The sequence below is a fragment of the Hoplias malabaricus genome, chromosome Y (assembly GCF_029633855.1).
Source record: "Hoplias malabaricus isolate fHopMal1 chromosome Y, fHopMal1.hap1, whole genome shotgun sequence".
NCBI classification, from domain to species: domain Eukaryota; kingdom Metazoa; phylum Chordata; class Actinopteri; order Characiformes; family Erythrinidae; genus Hoplias; species Hoplias malabaricus.
In genome coordinates, this window is record NC_089820.1 from 43,101,508 (window position 1) to 43,121,884 (window position 20,377).

Sequence of the window (20,377 nt, forward strand, 5' to 3'; positions counted from 1 at the left end):
CGGTCTGTTATCTCCAGCCTGGAAATATAAGAGTAAATTACAAAAGACACAAACCACGGCGTTCGGTTACCCACGCTTCTCAGAGCTCGAGCGGATTCCTGAGGGAATAAAACACACGCGCGCTCCTCCTCCGTCCTCGCGCGCCAGGTGAATTAATAACAGTGAATCAGAAATATAAACAAAAGAATGTAAATAAAGTATTAGCATAAAAATAAGAGAAAACAAGGGAGCTTTGTTCGTTCTCTCAGCTTTATGTTGCCACGAGCCATTCACTCACACTCACTAACACACATTCATACACACACACTCCACCACACACACACGCTTCATGTGATTGGCCAAAAATTGGGCGGAGCTTCCGCTCCTCGGACTCATATTGGAGAGTCGCTTTTTGACAGGGAAGATGAACGACACTGCTGATTAAAGCGATAGTTCGCGTGATGCTTATGTGGATTAACATCTATTTTTCAGTAATCACTTTATTATACCTATACCACATAACCAAAAGTCTCGGGAAACCCACTCGTACAATGTTTCGAGTGTTTTTCAGGGGTTTGATCCTCTTTGCTGCACTAATCTCCCCTATTCTGAGAAAACTTTACAACAGATGTCGAAACTGTGAGCATTTGTAGAGATTCAGCCACAAGAACATTTGTCAGTTACTGATGAGGTTGGTTTAATGGATGCTCCATCACTTCAGAGAACGTGACCTATAAGGATTGCCCCTTTGGGGATTGAATGTTGCTTTTTATTCAGTCAGTGAGCAATACATCTGGTCTATGGTGAATGTTTTACAATCTGTGTAATACTAAAACAAACATTTAATAAGCAGGATACATACCCTAATCCTTACTGTTAATCATTAATAAAAAATAAACTTGTGAGTATATTATGGTTGTTATTGTGCCATATGTCAAACAAAAAACACAAATAAATAGAAACTGTGCACTAAATTGCCAAAATATATTATTTTTATTTACAGCATTAAAACAAAGGCATTCATTCATTCTGTAACCGCCTCAGGGTCAGGGGCGCGGTGGGTCCGGAGCCACTACCCGGAATCACTAGACGCAAGGCAGGAACACACCGTGGAGGGGGCGCCAGTCTTTCACGGGGAAGCACATACACTCACACATTCACACCTATGGACAAATTTGAGTAGCCAATCCACCTACCAACGTGTTTTTGGATCGTGGAAACCCACACAGACACGCCAAACACACCTCCTCACAGAGCATTAAAACTAATATATATAAATGATATCTGTATGTCTTTGTGCTGTCAAACACCACCACATGCGATGATATTGCGACATAAAAACAATGGATGTTATTTTTGAGCTTAACTTGTATGTATTGATAGATTATGCAACATTATATAGGGTTAGGAAATTGAAAAGAAATTAGAAATATGAGTCTCTCATGATATGGAAACATTAAATAAATATTCAGAAATCCATCTCAGTCCATTACACTCAGGGTCACTTATTGAAAAATTTTTTTTCTTTTTAAACTGAGTTTGCGACAGGGCTCTTATTGCTCTGTGAACACATCTCTCTCTCGCTGATGGTTTATTAATGAAAGCTAATGGCCTCTCGCCCACTCTGTACTGTATTGATTGCATTTGCTTTGCTCATATATAATCTGCCAGAAGCTCAACAGGGCATCAGAGCAGCTACTCAGTGACTGAAAACCTCTTGGAAATCTGCACCTCGTACCAATAAAGGCTGGACATTGATGTAAATCAAGATTTTAGTGAATGTTTTTCATACTAAGAAATAACCCTTACGAACAAGTAGCAAATAAACGTGTACAATCAAATCATTTGTTTGAGAACGGCTTCGTAAACCCTTAATAACCAGTTAATTCTTCTCAGAACAGGTCTGCCATATTGGTGATGTCCCTTTAATTCAAATAAATAATCAACTTTTTCCCATTTCATTAATTTATTCATAATCTGTAACTGCTTTCTACTGCTTAGGGTCACGGTATGTCTGGCATCTACCTGAAATTACTGGGCCAAAGCAGGAACAAGCCCTGGACAGGTTGCGAGACCATCATAGAGCATCACATATTTACCCATTCACACATATGGAAACACTACAATAGACAATCTACCTACCAAAATGTGTTTTTAGACTTTGGAAGAGCACCTGAAGAAAACCAGCACTGATATTGAAAGAACACATCAAACTTGCTCACAGACAGATACCTGAGGGAGGGTTTGAACCCACAAGCCCAGAATCCTGGAACTGTGTGCCAGTGACACTGCACCATCATGCCGCCCATTTTCTTTTCCTTTTAGGCCTAAATTTAGGACTGTGTTGGAAATGGGGCAAACAAAGGACCGCAGGCATCTCTGCTCCCAGACGTTTCCTCCAGTGCTTCCTGGGGGATCCTTTGGCATCCTTAAACCAGCCAGGATAAATAATCCCTCCGGAGGGGTCCTGGGTGAAGCTCTGCGAGTGAGTCATGTTTCGAATCATGTGTACATTATTTAAAAAGGCAAAAGGCACAAGCATGGTCTTCACACAGTGCAACAGAATGAGTATTATGTAGTTTCTTTAATCTGAATTGAACATGGAGACCATGGAAAACCTCAACCCCTCATTAACATAGAAATGATGAAAGAACACCCCCAAAAGAAAACCAGAATAAGACATTAAATAAATGCTGGGAAAATATTTCTTTACAGAATCAATCTATGAAAAGATTTCTCCTCTAAATAAAGTTGTTGTGTTGAATATTGCGGGTATTTATATATGTCTTAAAAGAGCAATCAGTTATTTTCTCCAATGATACTTCTTCACTTGAGACCGTCTTTATACTAAAACATAGAGGCCTGGTGTATCAGCGATTGTATTCTAAAACCATTTTAATCATGGCTAACCACATGTGGGGAACCCACTCTATAGAGCATAAACTCATATCCATAGATATCCATCTAATTCAATCAGACACTATTAAATAAATAGACTCTTTTTAGAAAAAAGATGCAAAATACACAACCACATTGATTCGTACTGATTGTTATCGCTGGCTGTTAAAAATGACCAATTGCTCCTTTAAAAGTTACAGATTAGGTTTCAGAGTCGTTGAGTACATTGGACATTTGTCCCACTAGGCTGTTGTGTATAGAACAGTCTGGTAAGTTGTTTTTGGGATTAACTCTGTTCATCTTCCTGTCGGAGGCTTTTCCTCAAGTGTTCTCCAATCACAGCGAGTGGGTTGGCCTTGAAAGCGGGGTCTTTCATCATCCGCTTGAAACGGGACATTTCTGTCTCCCTGAAAAAAAAACAAAAAACAAAACAATCGTCCATTCAAATGAGCTGAGGGATAAGCTATGGCCTTTACCATCTGAATGCCATTTATTTGTGCTATTTATATGGATGAGTAAATTATTTTGAATATGTCTATAACTGAGGGCATTTTGCACACGTAATATGACTTCTCAGATGGCAATAATTCAAATATTTAGTTATTTGATCTCTCTTAAATTTTTGCAAAGACTCCATAGATTACTAGTTCAGGAGCCAAAAGTTACTGGACAGTGCTCCACCACCCCAGAGTACACAGACAATTGATCAGGGACTTCATACTCCTTTGACATATGTTTGACTATGGGCTTGTTGACCTTAGGCTCATGTGCAGCTCCTCCAGTGTGTCTCTTTCCTTTCATGTTTGTCTATAGAAATTACAGACAGTGTATGTAAACATAATGAGTGACTGAATTCATTTATAATACAGGGTGTAAAAAGGCGATAAATAATTTGTCAAGAGTGATTCCAAAAGTAGCAAAAAGTATGCAGCACAGAGAAGAGTCCGTGTTTATAGATAGGTGTGTGATACAGTGCCAGAAACCACGTAATGACGTTTTTAAAAATTACATAATTGTTCAACACAGTTTGAGGGGAAAAAAGCAGATTTAGGCAGAAGTTATCATATTTATCAATGACGTAAAAGCATCAAGAAGTTTTAATGTAATTCTTCCTTACAGTAATTTTCTTTTCTGTCCTTGCTTCATGCGGAAATAGTCTGTGGGCTCAGCTTTCCTTTTCTTGACTGGACTGAAAGAGACCAAGAGAGAGACCAGTTTTAATGTAGAAAGCATGGAGCTATGGCGTCACTCACAAATGGTGTCATTATAAAACAAATTTATCACACAGTATGAGACCTATTTGTTTTATAATTTGTTTGACAAAAGTGAAAAGACAAAAATAAAGAACTTAGCAGAGAAGAAATAAAGAAGAGAAGACAAAGGGAAATAGAAAATAAAGGAATTCAAAGGCATATGTGTGTGCCTCTAACTAGCCACATACATGCTTCCTACTCAGAATCCATCACCTCCTAGAGCACTGAAATACTCCACGTTTGATTTGCACTGGTTATATTTCTGGATTAATTTCTCTTATGACAATATACACAGATATATATTCAGCTTGTGTAACATTATAAAAATCAGATGTTTCCTGCTGTGTGAAGTGTTTAGACTGAGAGGATGAATTATGATATTAGAACACAGTTCTGTTAAAACAAATGAAATATTTAAACCCTATGATCAAGCTCAGAATTGCAGAGAAGATTAACTAAAATGGACAAAATATTTTAAACTTGGAAAAGAGTTCATCAGTGCAAAAATAAGAACTTAAGCATGAACTGCTTATGAAGTTATGAGACTTTTTTACAATTTAAAATTTTTTCCTGTTTGTTGTATTCAAGGTAATCACTTGATTTGAATATTAGATTAGAGAAAGAGAAAATGTGCTAAAAGATAAGAGAAGAAAACAACTCAGAGAAGTCAGTGAGAATATTATTTAAGAGGAGAGAGAGAGAGAGAGAGAGAGAAAGAAAGAGAGAGTTGTGTAGTTTACCCTTGCTTTCTCCTTTGTGTGAGAGTAGTGTTTTCTGTGATGGACGAGAGCTCTGGAAGAGCATCGACGAGGACCCTCATATCGCCTACCACTGGAGTCGACTGCCTCCGTTTAAGCGCCGACTGCTGCTCACGAGACACTTTAAATGCACTGATCTCTAAATAACACACACACTGCACATTTACTACACACGCTGATCTCCAGCGATGCCAGCAGAATCCTAGAAACCAGAAAACTTGAAGACCAAGAGAATATATTTGTCCTCTCTTTGTCCTGTCATTCTCTTTAGGTGTGTTTGCTTGTGTGTGGTGTGTGTGCGCGCGCGAGGAAGCGATTTACACAATTTATACTGATATTTTGAGCTTGACACTTAAAAATGTACCATAACTTTTTGCACAGGCCATAAGTTTATAATATTGCTGATTTATTTATATAATTATTTATTAAAAAATTATTGTCATTCACATTTATGATGATTATTCTCGCTTAGGTGTTCCAAACTGGAACAAATCTGGACATGTGTGTTCCATTTTCTCAAAATTTGATTTGAAGCTAACAATAGACACGCAGAGGTCATTAAGTTCTTGCCCCAGCATTGTGTCCTCAGACCATAGCAGAGACTGATCAATACTTTTGGCTAAGTTTTTAACAGCTGTATGGCCTTGCAGAGTCTGAATCTCCATTAAAACCTAATTATAATCACCATCCAGGCTAGTGTTACTCTGGGCATTGATTGGCCAAGCAGATTCAGTTTCCCACGGCAACAGAGGAGACATGGAGCTAAATAACCCTGCAGACACCAAGACGCAATTTGAAAACAAAGAGTCATCAGAGACGACAGAATAACTGGAATGCACCTCATCATATCAATAATTAATTAGTTAATATAATACCTAATAATAATGCAGGTAAAATTCTACAAGGAACTGCCATTATAAATAACAAAGATGACCAAATAAAAGTACTCACATTAATATTTCTGATATTTTCCCCAAACAACTGAATTATATTTTATAGATATCTGATTTTTAAATTTTTTTTTGTACAATGTTTTTGTTTGAGTTTTTTTTTTTTATTAAATAGATCTAGACCAGCTGGTCTTTCTGTCTAATGCTGACTGCATTCTGTATTGAGTACTGTTTCTTTTGGTAAGATATTGCAATTTAATTCACTGCTATAAAGTAAAAAAAAATATTAAGATATTTCAAAATGCATTTATGTATTTAATTGCTTTTTTATATTTTCAGCTTTAATGGTTTTAGAAATATAAAATTGCACCAGGTTTAGTGGTCTAAGTGCTTTCATTGAGAGACTGTTGATCCACTGAGTGGATCTGCTTTTCCTTCAAGCATATATAGATCAGTATATGTATAGGTCAGTGGTATTTTGTTAGCAGCAGTTTGAAAAGAAACAGTAGTATGCTCTGCACATCTCATAGGGAATGTGCGCCTTACCCTCAGAGCTTAAAAGTATTGTGTGTAATTGGGATTGGTAACTTCTAATGAATGGGGAGAACATTGTGTGAGAACTTTTGAATCAAATAATTTATTTTTTAATAAACTGACAAATGCAACCACTACAATCAAATAGTTTAATTTTCCAAATATTTATGGCTCAAAATGTTACTGCCATTTTAGAATTATACATTTTAGGTAACTATACAAGTCTTAATTTATGCCTTCAGCACCCGTACATCCCTCATCCCTGTGTAACAAAGAAATGTTTCAGTATACTTCCAATATGAGAAAGAAAGAGAAAACTCACTGTTAAGCCACCGCTCTCTTCTCTCCTTCATCTTCTCTTTCTTTGACTGCTGTTTCTTCTCCTCTTGACCTGAGAAAACAAGAAATGTTAAATATAAATCATAAAGTCTGCAACACTAACACAATCTGTCTGGGGTTCAGAAACAGAGCAGTAGAAAAGAGCACTAAAACAATTGACTACATTTCAATAGTATGAGTTTCTCATTTATATTTAAAGCATTATCATCAGTATGTAAAACACTGCAGTTTGACGCAAAATCATGTTAATTTCATCTACATATTTTAGTTTAACCTATTATTTTCTGTTCAAGTCATGACTAAATTATACATTAATTGGAATATTTTGTCTGGATTTTTGTAAATGGGATAGTTCAAGTGGAAAAAGAGGATCAGCTCTGACTGATAGAGGGAAGTGTGTCTGTGTGTGTGGGACGGTTTGGTGGGTATGAGAAGCAGACTATAGCATGCAAGTACATAGTTGTGTGTAGTGATTAGTGTAGCTTGTGTTATTGTAGCTGTGTGTAACTTCCTGCTCCCGGATGGAGTTCCACTATCAGCTACAACAGCCTCCTTACCACCACAATACAGTTCTCAGGATACGTGTGTGAGTGCTTGCTTGCTATTTTAAAATAAACCAGGCCTAAAGAGTGGGTCAAATGGAATGTACGTGTGTTGTTTCAAGGTTGTTAATGATACAAGAGCATATGCATTGAACTACAATTTACAATGTGATTCTCTAATAGTCCAATTGTGTGTGTGCGTTTTAAGATAACAGTTCCCATGCTGCCCAGACAGTGGACGCCTTCATGTTCAATCAACCAGAGGCTTGGTACTAGGATAAAGGTGACGTTCAGTTGTTCAGGAAAGAAAAAAAACACAAATTATGCACAAGATTTCTTTAGACCAAAATATTCCTAATTTAAAAAAAGGCTACAGGTTTAGCAGCATTTTGAAAAATCTGGTTTTAAAAAAAGCTTTCATTTTAAAGTTTGTGAATCACCGCAACACTGAACTGGACAAGTTGTTACAGAAAATGAATGAATTTTTAAATTTTCAATTAAAGCACTTTTCAGTAAAATAGGCTGGAATCAAGTCTAATCAGGTTTATTGTCACATCACATCACACAGGTGTAAGGTAAGTGAAAAACTTGGGTGCATAGTCCCTAAAAAAGTTTACAAAAAGTTATATTATATATTAAAAAGTTGATTCATGAATGAATAACGTTACCTTAAAACCAATTGTTTTTCTTGAGAAATTCCCAATGAGTTTGATGTGTCACATGACCCTCTTCCCATTGAAAAAAAACAAAAATTGGATCCAAAATTGCCGTCTTCAAAATGGCTGCCATGGTCCCCACCCATCTTGAAATGTTTCCCCCCTCCCATATACTAATGTGCCATAAACCGGAAGTTAATATCACCAACCATTCCCATTTTATTAAAGTGTATCCATATAAATGGCCCACTCTGTAGGTGTTACATGTCAAACTAGCATCCTCATGAATGCCAGGACCCTAGGTTTCCCAGGAAAACATTGACCAGAGCATCCCACTGTATCTGTCTGCTATAAATCTTCCCACAGTGCATTCAGGTGTGCCTCTTCTGGAAAAAACACATACAGACCCAGGCCACTGCATGATATGAAAGAAAAGTAGACCAGGCCACCTTCTTTCATTGCGCCATAATCCAGGTTGATGCCCTTATGCTCAGTGTAGGTGATATCAGCAGTGGGCACAGCCCCTTTAGACAGTAAGCTGCAGTTCACAGTGTTTTGACACCATCTATAACAGCCAGCCAGAACTTATTCAGCAGTCTGTGCTATAGCAATATTGATCTGAATCAGGGGTTTTCCACCAGTGGTTGCTGCAATGTTGGTGGTCTGTGACATGCTATCCAGTTTAATCAGTGAAAATACTATTTGAAAATTATTTAATTTTATTTATTTTTCTAAACATTTTCAGATGATTTGGGGATCTGAATGAATAAAGAATTTAATGCAAATACTGAAAAAACGAGCGGAGATTCAACCTTATCCCTGCACCAAAAAGATAGATCAACTGAACTTTGTCAATGCAGTGTTATGGTGCTTTTCCACCACATGGGTCTGGCTCTACATGACTTAACTAGACTTGGCTCTCTTAAAGCTTGTCGCTTTTCCACTGGCAGGGCTCCCCCGCAACATGGAACCAGTAATGTTGCAAAACCCCATCTCTAAAAGTAATTGCTGGCTTTGAAAACCACAACAGCAGCAGTGGTAAAGTTAGGCGATGTTTAATCATTGTGTATTCACGTGTTGTTTTAGTTTTTGGACTGAACACCACTCCATGCCCCAGATCAGTTTTACTTGTTGCACGTTCGGGTTTCACTGGAAATTTTCATCAGCCATCAGCTGTAACTTAAGAGATTTTACAAGCCAAGAGTTTGTGCTGAATTTGAATGAGCTCTTCATTTGGTGGTGATAGACACGTCTCTCTGGCCAATTAGTGGTCTGTAGGGTTTACACCTCACCATCTAGTACTCGGCACGGTTGGAACCCTGAGCAAGCTGGGACTGAAAACTTACCTGGTTCCAGGTACCAGATTTGGCCAGTGGAAAAGCAAAGAAGCCCTGCAGATTCAAGTAAAGTTGTGTAGGTCATATCATATCGCCTGTTCACGGCGAATTAACTAGCGAATTAACTAGCAAGCAAAAGCAGATAGCTATATACACAATTCAGTTTAGGTAATCATTTTTAGGTAATATATTTTTGTGAAGCTGAATTTGCCCTGTGAAAAACTGGCACCCCCTCCAGGGTATATTCCCACCTGGCTCCCAATGATTCCAGGTAGGCTCTGGACCCACAGCATTCCTGAACTGGATAAGTGCTTACAGATAATGAATGAATGAATGAATGAATGAATGAATGAATGAAGTTGAATTTGGAGTGGTGTACTGTAAAGCTGAGGTAGCTATTTGTTACTAGTGAAGTTTGCTAGTCAGCATGGATTGGTACTTGGTGAGGAAAGGGAGAAATGCCACTACAGAGGAACTAACCTCTGATGCTGCGTACTGTTCAGGAAAAGTTACATCTTCAGATGAAATGGTAAAACTCAGGGAAAGACGAAAAAGAAAGAACAATGAATATTTTACATCAAATATGAATTTACAGTAACAGACAGAGCTGGAGAAGAGGTACCACTGTGTTTTTTTGCTGTAAAAATTGCCACGTAGCCTTCAAAACTACTGCTACATATGGAGATGCATCGGTTATTTGAATGAAAAACCTATTGAGTATTTGTGATGGACATTGTGTGCTATCAAAGGACAGCTGTCTCTCATGAGAAAGAGGGCAAATGTTAGTGAAAATGCACTGAAATTATCAAAGCAGGTGGAACTCAGCTGCTAGCAAAAAACAATTTGCATTGTGCAACTCCATGAACATGCAAAACAAATTAATTTGGTCTGTAACAAATTAAAAACTATTATATTGTCAGATAGCACAACTGGGCAAAGAATTGACGAAATGGCCACTGACGTGAAAGAGCAGCTGATAGAGAAACTTTAATCAGTGCAAGTTTTTTGATTCAAATAGACAACAGATATTACCAATGATGTGCAATTGTTGACATTTGTGTCAAACAAGGATAGTAGTGCTATGTGCAAACCACTTCCAGGGCAAACTACAGGTGCAGAGATATTTAAAGCCCTTGATGACTTTTTCAAAGACTACAATATTTTGTGGCAGAACTGTGTAACATTATATAGTGGTGGGACCAGAGCAGAGTGGTAGCCAGACTGGATTGCTTGGGCACATACGGAAAGTTGCACCGGGCAGGGGTGTATCAAGCTTTTCAAAAGTGGGGGTGTTCTGGGATTGGGATGTAAAATTCCCTCTGAAATTATCATAGCCAAATTACAATTACAATCATGCCAAACTTCTGGAATTTCTATATTTTATGTATTTCTAGTCCTACAGTATTTAAATAAAACCATGAGTAGTCCTGTTAATGACCCTGTCAACTTATTCAACAAAAAAACCCCTTGGCCTAAATTTTCAACACCATTAATACTGCTCAGTTGGTGCATCTAAATCTAACTCCTGTTTGATATCAACATAGTGTAAATTAACAACAACATTGCTAAATTTCCTTTGGGATCAATAAAGTATCTGTCTATCTATTGGGATTGTTGGTGACGTAGCATGTAAAGTTGACATGGAAATGGTGGCACTGAGCGTGCATTAACAGTGCCAGTGGGGCTAGGTACAGCCTTAGTCACCAGGGAAGCCAGTGTGTATTTATGTTGGTTGATGGTAAAGCGTAAGGTAGGACTGTAAAGCTGGCTTGGAGGGGGGTGTGTCTGGGACACCACTGTTGAGTCTTCTGGAGGTGTGGTGGGCTTAATTCAGTGAAGCACTAATGAGAGGAGGTGCCTGCCTGATGACCCCTGTGAAGAGCTAGTGATACAGTGGCTGGTTGGGTACTCGTGTGATGGGCTCAATGAGTAACCATAGCTGTTAAGGATAGCCGGTTGCTGATCAGATCATAAACGGCCACAGCAACCTTAGTGTTGAGGAATTTTGGTGGCTGCAGGAAGGAAGAGTGTATTGTGGGCCCTATGTGAAGCTCTAATGGATCAGCATAGGATATTTTATCTTATCTTGTATATGACTATAATTAAATACCAGGTAACACTGATAATGCCTGAGACCATTAAATGCATTGTAAATCAGTGTAGGATAAAAATATGTTTGAGCACATTAAATTAAAGTTAAAAGATCTATGTTTCTTTAGTACTGACATCAGACATGCAAGCAAAGCATGATGTAACATAAGACTTTTAAATGTCTTTAATTATTCTACAACTTTCAAATATTTCCTGTCAAAAAGTAAAAAAAAATATATATATTGCATTGCATCAGTTATAATGCAAAAAACATTCATTCACTCATTGCCGCTTATCCAGTTCAGGGTCACGGTGGGTCTGGAGCCTACCCAGAATCACTGGGTACAAGGCGGGATCACACCCTGGAGGGGGTAAAACTTCTTCACAGGGCAACACGTTCACTCACAAATTCTGCATAAAACATGAAAATTATAGTTGTTTAACTTTACACAACAATGGATGAGCTCTCCAGTTTATTAAAGCCACAACACCAGAGCAATATGTTTGGCTTAATATTTTAAACAAGATGATGTAACTGGACCTCCATTAAATACACCACCGTTTCATCAATCATACATTTTAGCCATATAAGTGTTTCTACATAAATACCCTGTTCCTTCAAGTATTTGTTACTTCTCTTATTTTACTTAAGTGCTTGCATTCAGTAACATTAAAAAAGTCACAGTAAATTGTAATCTTGTCAGATTGTCAGGGTCACAATTTGCTTGAGTAAACAAGCTGCTGTGAATGTCATTCAAGTACAGTGTACTATGCTGTTTGTTATGAACAGGCAAAAATGAGTTTTCCATGATAATACAATGTCCTGAACAGCCTGAATTTCTAGGGCTATTCACTGTACCAGTCCTGCCTCTGCACCACCCAAGTTATGGTCTCAAACACATTAAGAAGGCAGTTCTACAAATTAACTCTTGACGAGGCCACAGCTGTTCACTGTAAACCATTCCAGGTGAGGACCTCATAAAGCTGATTGAGAGACCACCAAAGGCTGTCAAAGCAAAAGGTGGCTACTTTGAAGAATCTAAAGTATAAAACATATTCTCTAGTTCGAGTCCCACTCCAGGTGACTGTCTGTGAAGAGTTTGGTGTGTTCTATCCTTGTCCATGTGGGTTTCCCCCCACAGTCCAACACAGGTTTGTAGGTGGTTTGGCAACTAGGTGTATGTGTGCATTGGTTTCTGTAGGTGTGTGTGTGCATTGGTTTCTGTACGTGTGTGTGTGCATTGGTTCCTGTACGTGTGTGTGTGCATTGGTTCCTGTACGTGTGTGTGTGCATTGGTTCCTGTACGTGTGTGTGTGTGTGTATGTCTGTGTGTTTCCCTGTGAATGACCAGAGCCCCCTCCAAGGTTGTGTTCCTGCTTTGCGCCCAATGACTCCAGGTGGGTCTCCGGACCCACCGCAACTGGATAAGTGGTTACAGACAAGTAATTTCCTGAGCAATTTCCTGAAGGGGCTGAGAAGTGCTTGTATTTACATATGAAATTGAAATGTACCGTCAGAATATAAAAAATTTATAAAAATCCACCTGATAGATTGAGTCTTTAAAATAATGATTTAGCTTTCACTGCTTGTTAGCCTAATTAGCCTAACAGGCTGACTGACCACATCTGGGGTAAGGCTTTTCACTGAACTATCACTTTAACGATAAAATGCATAGCAGCAGTATAAATGGAGAAAGTGATGAATCTCTCCATCACCATCACCCGCAGCTGCAAAAACAGACGTGTTCAATGTGCTGTAGCAGCGTGATAGCATCTCTATCAGAGAAACCGTACCTCTGCCCCATCCCTCACTCTCTGTCTGTTTGCAGTGAGTGAGGGATGAGGGGAAAAAAATCCCTCCCTCCTTTAACACATCCGGCCCAGAGAGGGTATCGTCTTCCAAAAGCTGGCAGAAATGGACACGGCTCAATTAAGGATGAACAGAACATTGTATCTTTTTTCTCCTGTTATCCTCATCCCTCTGCCTCTCAGAGGAAAAGAGGAGAAGTTGAGAAGTGGCAGGGGTTAAGGAGGCGGTTTTTCGGGGTCAAGGCAAGACAATGATATCTCCGATTAAAGAGCCCATTCCTGTCAAAGCAGAGACTCAGTCAGATCGATTGGATATTAGAGACGTTTAAAGTCAATGGTCTGAAAGGGGGGGGGGGGGGGGGGCACCACTATTACATAGAACTAAACATTAAAGAGATGTTTAAAAATACATTTAGCACTTTTAGCATACATTTAGGAGTATGGCCTATCCACCAACAACCTTTGAAATAAAACAACCAAGTCTGTTTTTGTGGACTCTCTAGGACAGAAAACATGGGACTCAAGAAGCTGTTCTGATTTGTATGGCTCAGAAGCTGATGTTATATGGAAAACGGTGCTTCCACATTCAAGCATCTCCAATCACGGCAGCATACTGGGTTTTTAGTAAGAGTGTAGTGACTGGGGTATACTGCATAAAACAGAAATAACAGTAGCAGAGAAAATAGAGAACCAAAGAGAAATGTAGAAAAACAAAATGGAGAAAAACAAAAACTTCTGCTCACTAGCTTTTCATTGCTCTTCGCTCAGGTGTAGGATGAGCACTGGCACCTTATTATTTAAAAGAACACACACTAAAATAGGCCTCTGAACAGGGTAATTTAGACAGAGTGAGGTCCTTGACCCTTGTGTAATTTTGACCAAAACTTGTCAAAAACTTTTCATTAAGATCCTAGGAGTTAAGTTGTGTAAAAGGGATATAATAGGTCACATGTATTGCTACACTGTGCCATTATAATAACTTTATGGTAATATAGATTTTTGATCCTTGCAAATTAATTTTTTTTCTCTCCTAATACGTGATGTCCTATCTCTAACTATCCATCACAAAAATAAAGCTTTCTACCTGTAGCTGGCATTACTGTCAGCTCTCTACTGAGCCTGTAAGATTGAATCTTCAACTGCTTCAATTCTGGATTCTTTATATATATATATATATATATATAAAGCTTTAATTGAGCCTCTGAGCTCTTTCTGGAGCTTCTTTATCTCTACATACCCATGGACGGAGTCGCAGTTTGCACTGATGAACCGACTTTTCTTTGGCTCCAGTTGGGAATAAACTTTTCAGGTTCACGACCCAATAATATTGGTGCAAACATGCCAAACGTTTCCAAATTAGGCTTGTGAACGGGAACACTTCCAGTTCCTTTTTGGTGGAAAAGCACTATCATTGCCAGGGCTGAACAGTTCTGAGCATGGAGGTTAACTGTTCTAGGGGCTTTCCCATATGGACACGGTTCAGCATGCTATATTTATAAAATGGGCTGAGCCTGGGTTTCTCAAGATGGTTAAATAACTGTTCTTGTGGCCACAGGACTGCTCGGTGGAAGGGCTTAATGATGTAGGGATCCACTGATTGGTTTCATATCTTCATCAAATTGTGCCTCAAGTTCCAGTTCCTTTATATATATATATTTTTTTTTAATTTTGCATTTTATTTCTATGTCCCATTGTGCAACTTAGTATGCTAATTTTCTTATTCTATGAAATTAAGATAATTCTTTATTATTCCCACGGTGGGAAAATTCAAAGTCTTACAGCAATAAAGGGACAGTAAAGTACTCAGTAATTAAAAGGTGTAACAAAGGAAAAAAAAAACCTAGTAGTTACTGTAAACATAAATATCAGTATATAAATTAAAATAACAATAAGAAAAATCAAAAAGTCTAAAAGGATATTTACAACTAGATGAACATGGGAATGTGAGACTGGACACATCTGGCAACAGTAAATTATTATAAGGTGCATTCCTGGTCCTGTTTTAGCAACACAGCAAACTGAAAAAAAAAACGTAACTGGTCTAATGGGTCCACATCAACAGAAATGTATGGCACAGATTTAGTAACCATTTGGCCCCACATTGTAGAAAAGTCAATTGATTTTCTTTATTGCTCCTGAAAATATCCTCCCCGGGAGTGTATAGAGTTGAAGCGTTGCTCCCAAACCAAGAAAATGGTGTCTGATATGTCTGAAGAGCCTAAATACAGCAAGAAGCAAAGACTTCTTTTGCCACTTTTTAAACTATATATTTTGCCAATATATAGTTTTATGATATCAAACTTGCAACAACAGAGGAATCTTTTGGTGTCATATTTTCTAAAAGGTGCTATATAGAACCATCTATAGCGCATTCTCCATCAAACTGAAGAAGCTTTTTATGATTCAAAGTGTTCTTCAAGTGTTCAGGGTTCTATATAACCATTCTATAATATAACCATCCTTTTTAAGAGTTGGTGACCTATATGTATAGATGTGTAGACATAAAATCACCAGAGTACTGCTGAGCTTGGTATCAAACACTAAAATCATCACTAAATAAAGTATAAACCAACAGGTCATCAAGCTTTTAATTTTCACAAAAAAAAAACCCAGCCAATTCAGAGGGAAATAAAATCACTGGTGGGTTTTCCATCCACTGGGCTTTTGCAAATTATACAAATGCACATATAAAACCTGAACCACCCACATTCAGATGAGGTGAAAAATGTGGAAAATATCCATAAAGTGCAAACATGCAAAACAGTAATGGAAAAGAATTTTTCAAATAAACAATAATGTTTCAGGTGGCTCATGCACAGCAGAGTCTCATAATACACACCCACAAGCTTTTACCAGCCTCCCTCAGCTCTCCTTCATCTTCTCTCCTATCCACGCTTCACAACTACTCTGTTTTCATATCAACACCACACAAAATTCTCATTTCAGTGCATGTGTAGATTATTGTACATATATACAGCTAGGTGCAAATGTCAGAGACCACACAGCACTAATTTACTTTCCTGTCAAAACATTAAGAAGTTCTATACCACAGGAATGACACAGAAGGCCCTTGTTTATGTGCCACCCCTGATCACGAGAGCCTACATCATCTGAAGTTTTTTGCAAAAAGAAAAAAAATAAATAAATAAATAAATAAATAAATAAAAAGTGTAGTTGTTGGAAACAAGACTCATTTCTCATTTTTGTTCAGTTGACATTACTTTATCGTGAGTAACATTAGTGTTAACATCCAAATGTTTTGGATATTAACCCAGCTGTTGGAAACTCGCGGTCACAGAGGTGAGATTATGATTAGAATAAAGGAGTTTTAATTTGTGTTTAAAAAATAAGAGCCAATACTGTATCCCTGTATTTACCAAGTAGTGACTGGTAGCTGAAACTAATCAATAAAAGGTCAAAACTGGGACATAAAACCTCTCATAGGTGGTGACCCTTGTTAAGGTCAGAGTGAATAGGGGTCATCCTTGATCACTGCACATTGATTTGGATTTCAAGAAGATTCTAATTGCTGTCAACACAGTATGTCACTCAGTGATGTCACTGGTTTATCTTAGAATCTCATTTACAATTTTGCTTAATTAAACTTTTAAAAAATTGTTGCAGTTTCAATAATTTAAAAGTCAAATAAAACAAACTCCAACATGTTCTTTCTTTTACTGTTCTTTTATCTCATCTCTCCATTTTTCCATTTGTTTGTTGGTGTCTTTCATTCTCTTTCTATGTCTTTCTCTTTTTTTTGTTTCCCCTCCAACTCTATCCCTCCTTCTGTCCCCTCTTTAGGTCTTTCACTCCTTATTTCTCCCCCTGCTTTCTCACTCTCTCCTTCTGATCCTTTTTATATTTTATTTTTTTGTCTCTTTGCCTTGTCTCCTTCATGTTCTAGTCCTCATTATCCCTTCTTGCTTGCTCCTCTCTCTTTAAGGCTATCATGCTAAGAACAGTCATCCCTTACAAGCTAGAACACACACACACACACTCTGAAGGGCAGTGGTGCTGTGATGCAGCTGAACTATTTCACGCATCAGTTATTTATACCACAGATAAACTAAAAATAGAACAGCAGACTTCAACCAACCTCAAACACCCCCCCCCCCCACACACACACACACAGGATGTTGTTTTGTGCACAGAATATGAACCAAATCTCTGATACATCCAAGTCACATTGTTTCAATGGAATGACTGTTTTATAAATTGATACAGTGAAAAAAATTAATGATAGTTTCTTCAAAGAGAAACGTTGGTCTCAATAATGTCTAAATAGCTGCTGCCCTCTAGTGGGAATAACTTATAATGACAGCACTCATTGTGTGTTTCAATGCGTGTGTTTTGAGAGGGTGGGGTTGGTTGAAGTCTGCTGTTCTGTTTTTAGTTTATTTTTAGTTAACAATCAGGTGATATTAAATAACATATATATTCATTCATTATCTGTAAGCGCTTATCCAGTTCAGGGTCGCGGTGGGTCCAGAGCCTACCTGGAATCATTGGGCACAAGGCGGGAATACACCCTGGAGGGGGCGCCAGTCCTTCACAGGGCTTCAATAATATAGTAATGTAATCATTTCAGTGCTGACGTTATTTGTCACATTGTTTTGTTTTGTGATATAAGAAATTTTAGTTTTGTACGATTTATAGTGTTTAAAATCAATTCCAGCAGAGTTTTAAAGCAAAAGACGTTTCGCAGTCCATGACCCTGAAATGGATAAACAGAAAAGATGATGATGATGATGATAACGTGTCAGAGTGGAGGGCCTCACAATTATCGTCATCCACCAAAGAAGGGCACTGCAGAATATGTTTGGGGACCACAGCATTGCAGTAACATAGCCCAAACAGCCTTTCTTGTCTATTATGTCATTGTAGGCTGTTGGAGTGGTGTATGAATACAGCCTAGAAATGTAGCTTATATTTGGCTTATATAATGTATCTTATATTGTTTTAAAGCAGGAACAGTCAATTATGCTTTTTAATCAACCACAGTTCTCTTTGAATATATGACAAAAAGAAAACAAATGTTCTATGAATCAGAGTAGAGGGACCATATTTTTCATAAATTAGTAAGACACAAAGAATGAATGAATGAATGAATATGTTGTACTGTCCCTTTAAAAATAAATAAATAAAAATGAATGTATTCTAAGAGCACAAACAAACATGTACTGTCCCTTTAAACACAACAACAACAACAAAATAGAATGTTGTCTAAGCACAAGCAAAAATGTTGTAAAAAGTCAGATGGTGTTATTTATTTTCAAACTGTAGCTTCTTATTTATCAGATAGCAAATAACGTTTCCAGAAAATGTATGACTTTATATAAAGACATAATTTAAAAAGAACAGACAGGAGTTTTTCTAAAGAAAATTCGCAATCCTCACACACATGGAGGGATCCTGGTTTGTTTGTTTGTTTTTAAAAAAGTTCTATTACTGAGCTATTACAGGACTGCCTTCCTAACCTAACTGAGCCAAGTCATTTATTAATTGCAACAATGTTCTTTCAGCATTTTTATATTCATCATCTCCTGAGTCAGGCACAGAGATTATAACATTATTTTGTGGAAGGGCAGTAATTATATAGTGCTGTCAGGGAAAAATATTCGATTGAGCTTTGAGAATTATTAGCAATATTTGTATATTTAATCAACAGTTAATATTTTTATTGTTACTATCATCATTATTATTTACTGTTAATTTTTTGCTCCGCATCCAGGATATACAGTGGTGTGATACAGAGGATACATGTTATCAAATATATCGTCACTGTCACACATGCATGGAAACCCAGAAATGTTACAGAGCAGTATGTGTGAACGCAAACACCCTCAACAGTGTGTGATTTGGTCGTGGATCATTTGTGGAGCATGTGTTGTGCCGATACGCTACGTCTCACACAAAAAGAGCAGCCATGTTATCCAGGATGTTATACCAATTGCTGCAACTGACTTTCCATTTGTTACGAAGAAAAAAAAAATCTCTCACCTTTAGGTTCTTCTGCTGTTAGCTTGGCTGCAACTGGAGAAGGTTCATTCACCTTCAGAGTCTGGACCAAAACATCTGGAGTGATTGTGGTGTCAGCGAATATTCCCTTTGGGAAGTTAAAGGCCTTTTGGATAAGAAATTGAAGAAAAATTCAAACGGTCACTTGGCCACATTTAAAAACAGAATTTGCTCCATTTTGTGTCATTATTAATACAGTACATGATCAAATGTATGTGGACGTCTGCACATCATGGACATGCCTTAACTTTGGAAAAATGTTGGTAATGCTGTATTAAACTGATATGTATTTGGCAAAACAAAGACCTTTTGCTGGACAATGTATTACAAACACTCACCCTTTCACACGCTCGCTACTTCATTGGAAAGACCCCTTTCAGCTTCCACTCACTACCCACTTTATTGGAAACATGTCACGATACACCACCCTTTTTATTATAAACACCCCTTCTACTTATACTCACCGCTTAGAACCCCTGCCTTTCTACAGCAGCACTATGGCAGTTTATTAGGGACAAACTAAAAAATACTCTGCTACGTGCACTCACTGGCAACTTAAGAAACACCATACACATCTGTATAAATTATTGGGAAAACTCTTCTATGTCCACACTGGCAACAGCCTACTTTCACACACTGCCCACTTTATAATAAACAACATCAGTCTACATCCACAAAATGGACAATCTACTAAAAACACCCCCTTCTACTTCCACACACCAATAAATAGCTGTCCAAATACTTTAAGTTGTCTATTTGTGCATAATTTATCACCCAATATTTTGTGCACCTGAAAATGTTCCGTTCGACATTAAATGACACATTGGAGCCTTATAATTTTAGGCGGAATGGAAAATTAAATACAGGAAACACTGCATATCTGTTTACCTTCAAGTCCTGAGGGTTTCCAGTTGGTTTTGGTACATAATTCTGTAGTCCTGGCAGAACTGGAGGTTTTATAATAGGTTTTAACTCTTTAGACTGGACATTTAAATGCGTCTTCTCGAGTTTTGCTGGAGAGCAATTCTCTGTCTCTATCCTCACTGCCCCGTGGTGGAGCTTCTGTCGAGCTCTCTTTATTTTCCCCACCATTTCTGCTATGACTTTCAAATATCAAACGAAAAAAAATCTGTATCTGCTTTTTTAAACCGCGTGCTTTGTTTTGGTTTTTCACGTTTCACTGAGAGCAACATCTAAAATCGTCCGGAGAGGACTGAGCGACATCAGTTCCACTTTGGTACCGTTAAAGGGCCCGTATCATACATTATATGAA

The 20,377-nt window shown here is 37.9% G+C and overlaps 1 protein-coding gene across 1 annotated transcript; it reads right to left on the reverse strand.

Annotated features, from left to right (window-relative positions):
• Positions 1-2,155: 2,155 nt before the first annotated feature.
• LOC136678018 (ribosome biogenesis protein SLX9 homolog) lies at positions 2,156-20,300 on the reverse strand. The gene is made up of 6 exons (XM_066655772.1): positions 19,993-20,300; positions 19,087-19,210; positions 6,635-6,703; positions 4,871-5,027; positions 3,995-4,066; positions 2,156-3,284 (listed from the first exon to the last, which is right to left on the reverse strand). The coding sequence occupies exons 1-6, from the start codon at positions 20,194-20,196 to the stop codon at positions 3,164-3,166; spliced, it is 747 nt and encodes a 248-aa protein (XP_066511869.1). The 5' UTR covers positions 20,197-20,300; the 3' UTR covers positions 2,156-3,163.
• Between the last annotated feature and the right edge of the window lie 77 nt (positions 20,301-20,377).

Excerpts from the sequence above, each read along its gene's own strand:
- LOC136678018 (XM_066655772.1), bottom strand. The coding sequence starts at position 20,196 with ATGGTGGGGAAAATAAAGAGAGCTCGACAGAAGCTCCACCACGGGGCA. Across the intron at positions 19,211-19,992 it reads GAAACCCTCAGGACTTGAAG|GCCTTTAACTTCCCAAAGGG; the intron begins GTAAACAGATAT and ends CTTATCCAAAAG. Across the intron at positions 4,067-4,870 it reads ACACAAAGGAGAAAGCAAGG|TCCAGTCAAGAAAAGGAAAG; the intron begins GTAAACTACACA and ends GGTCTCTTTCAG.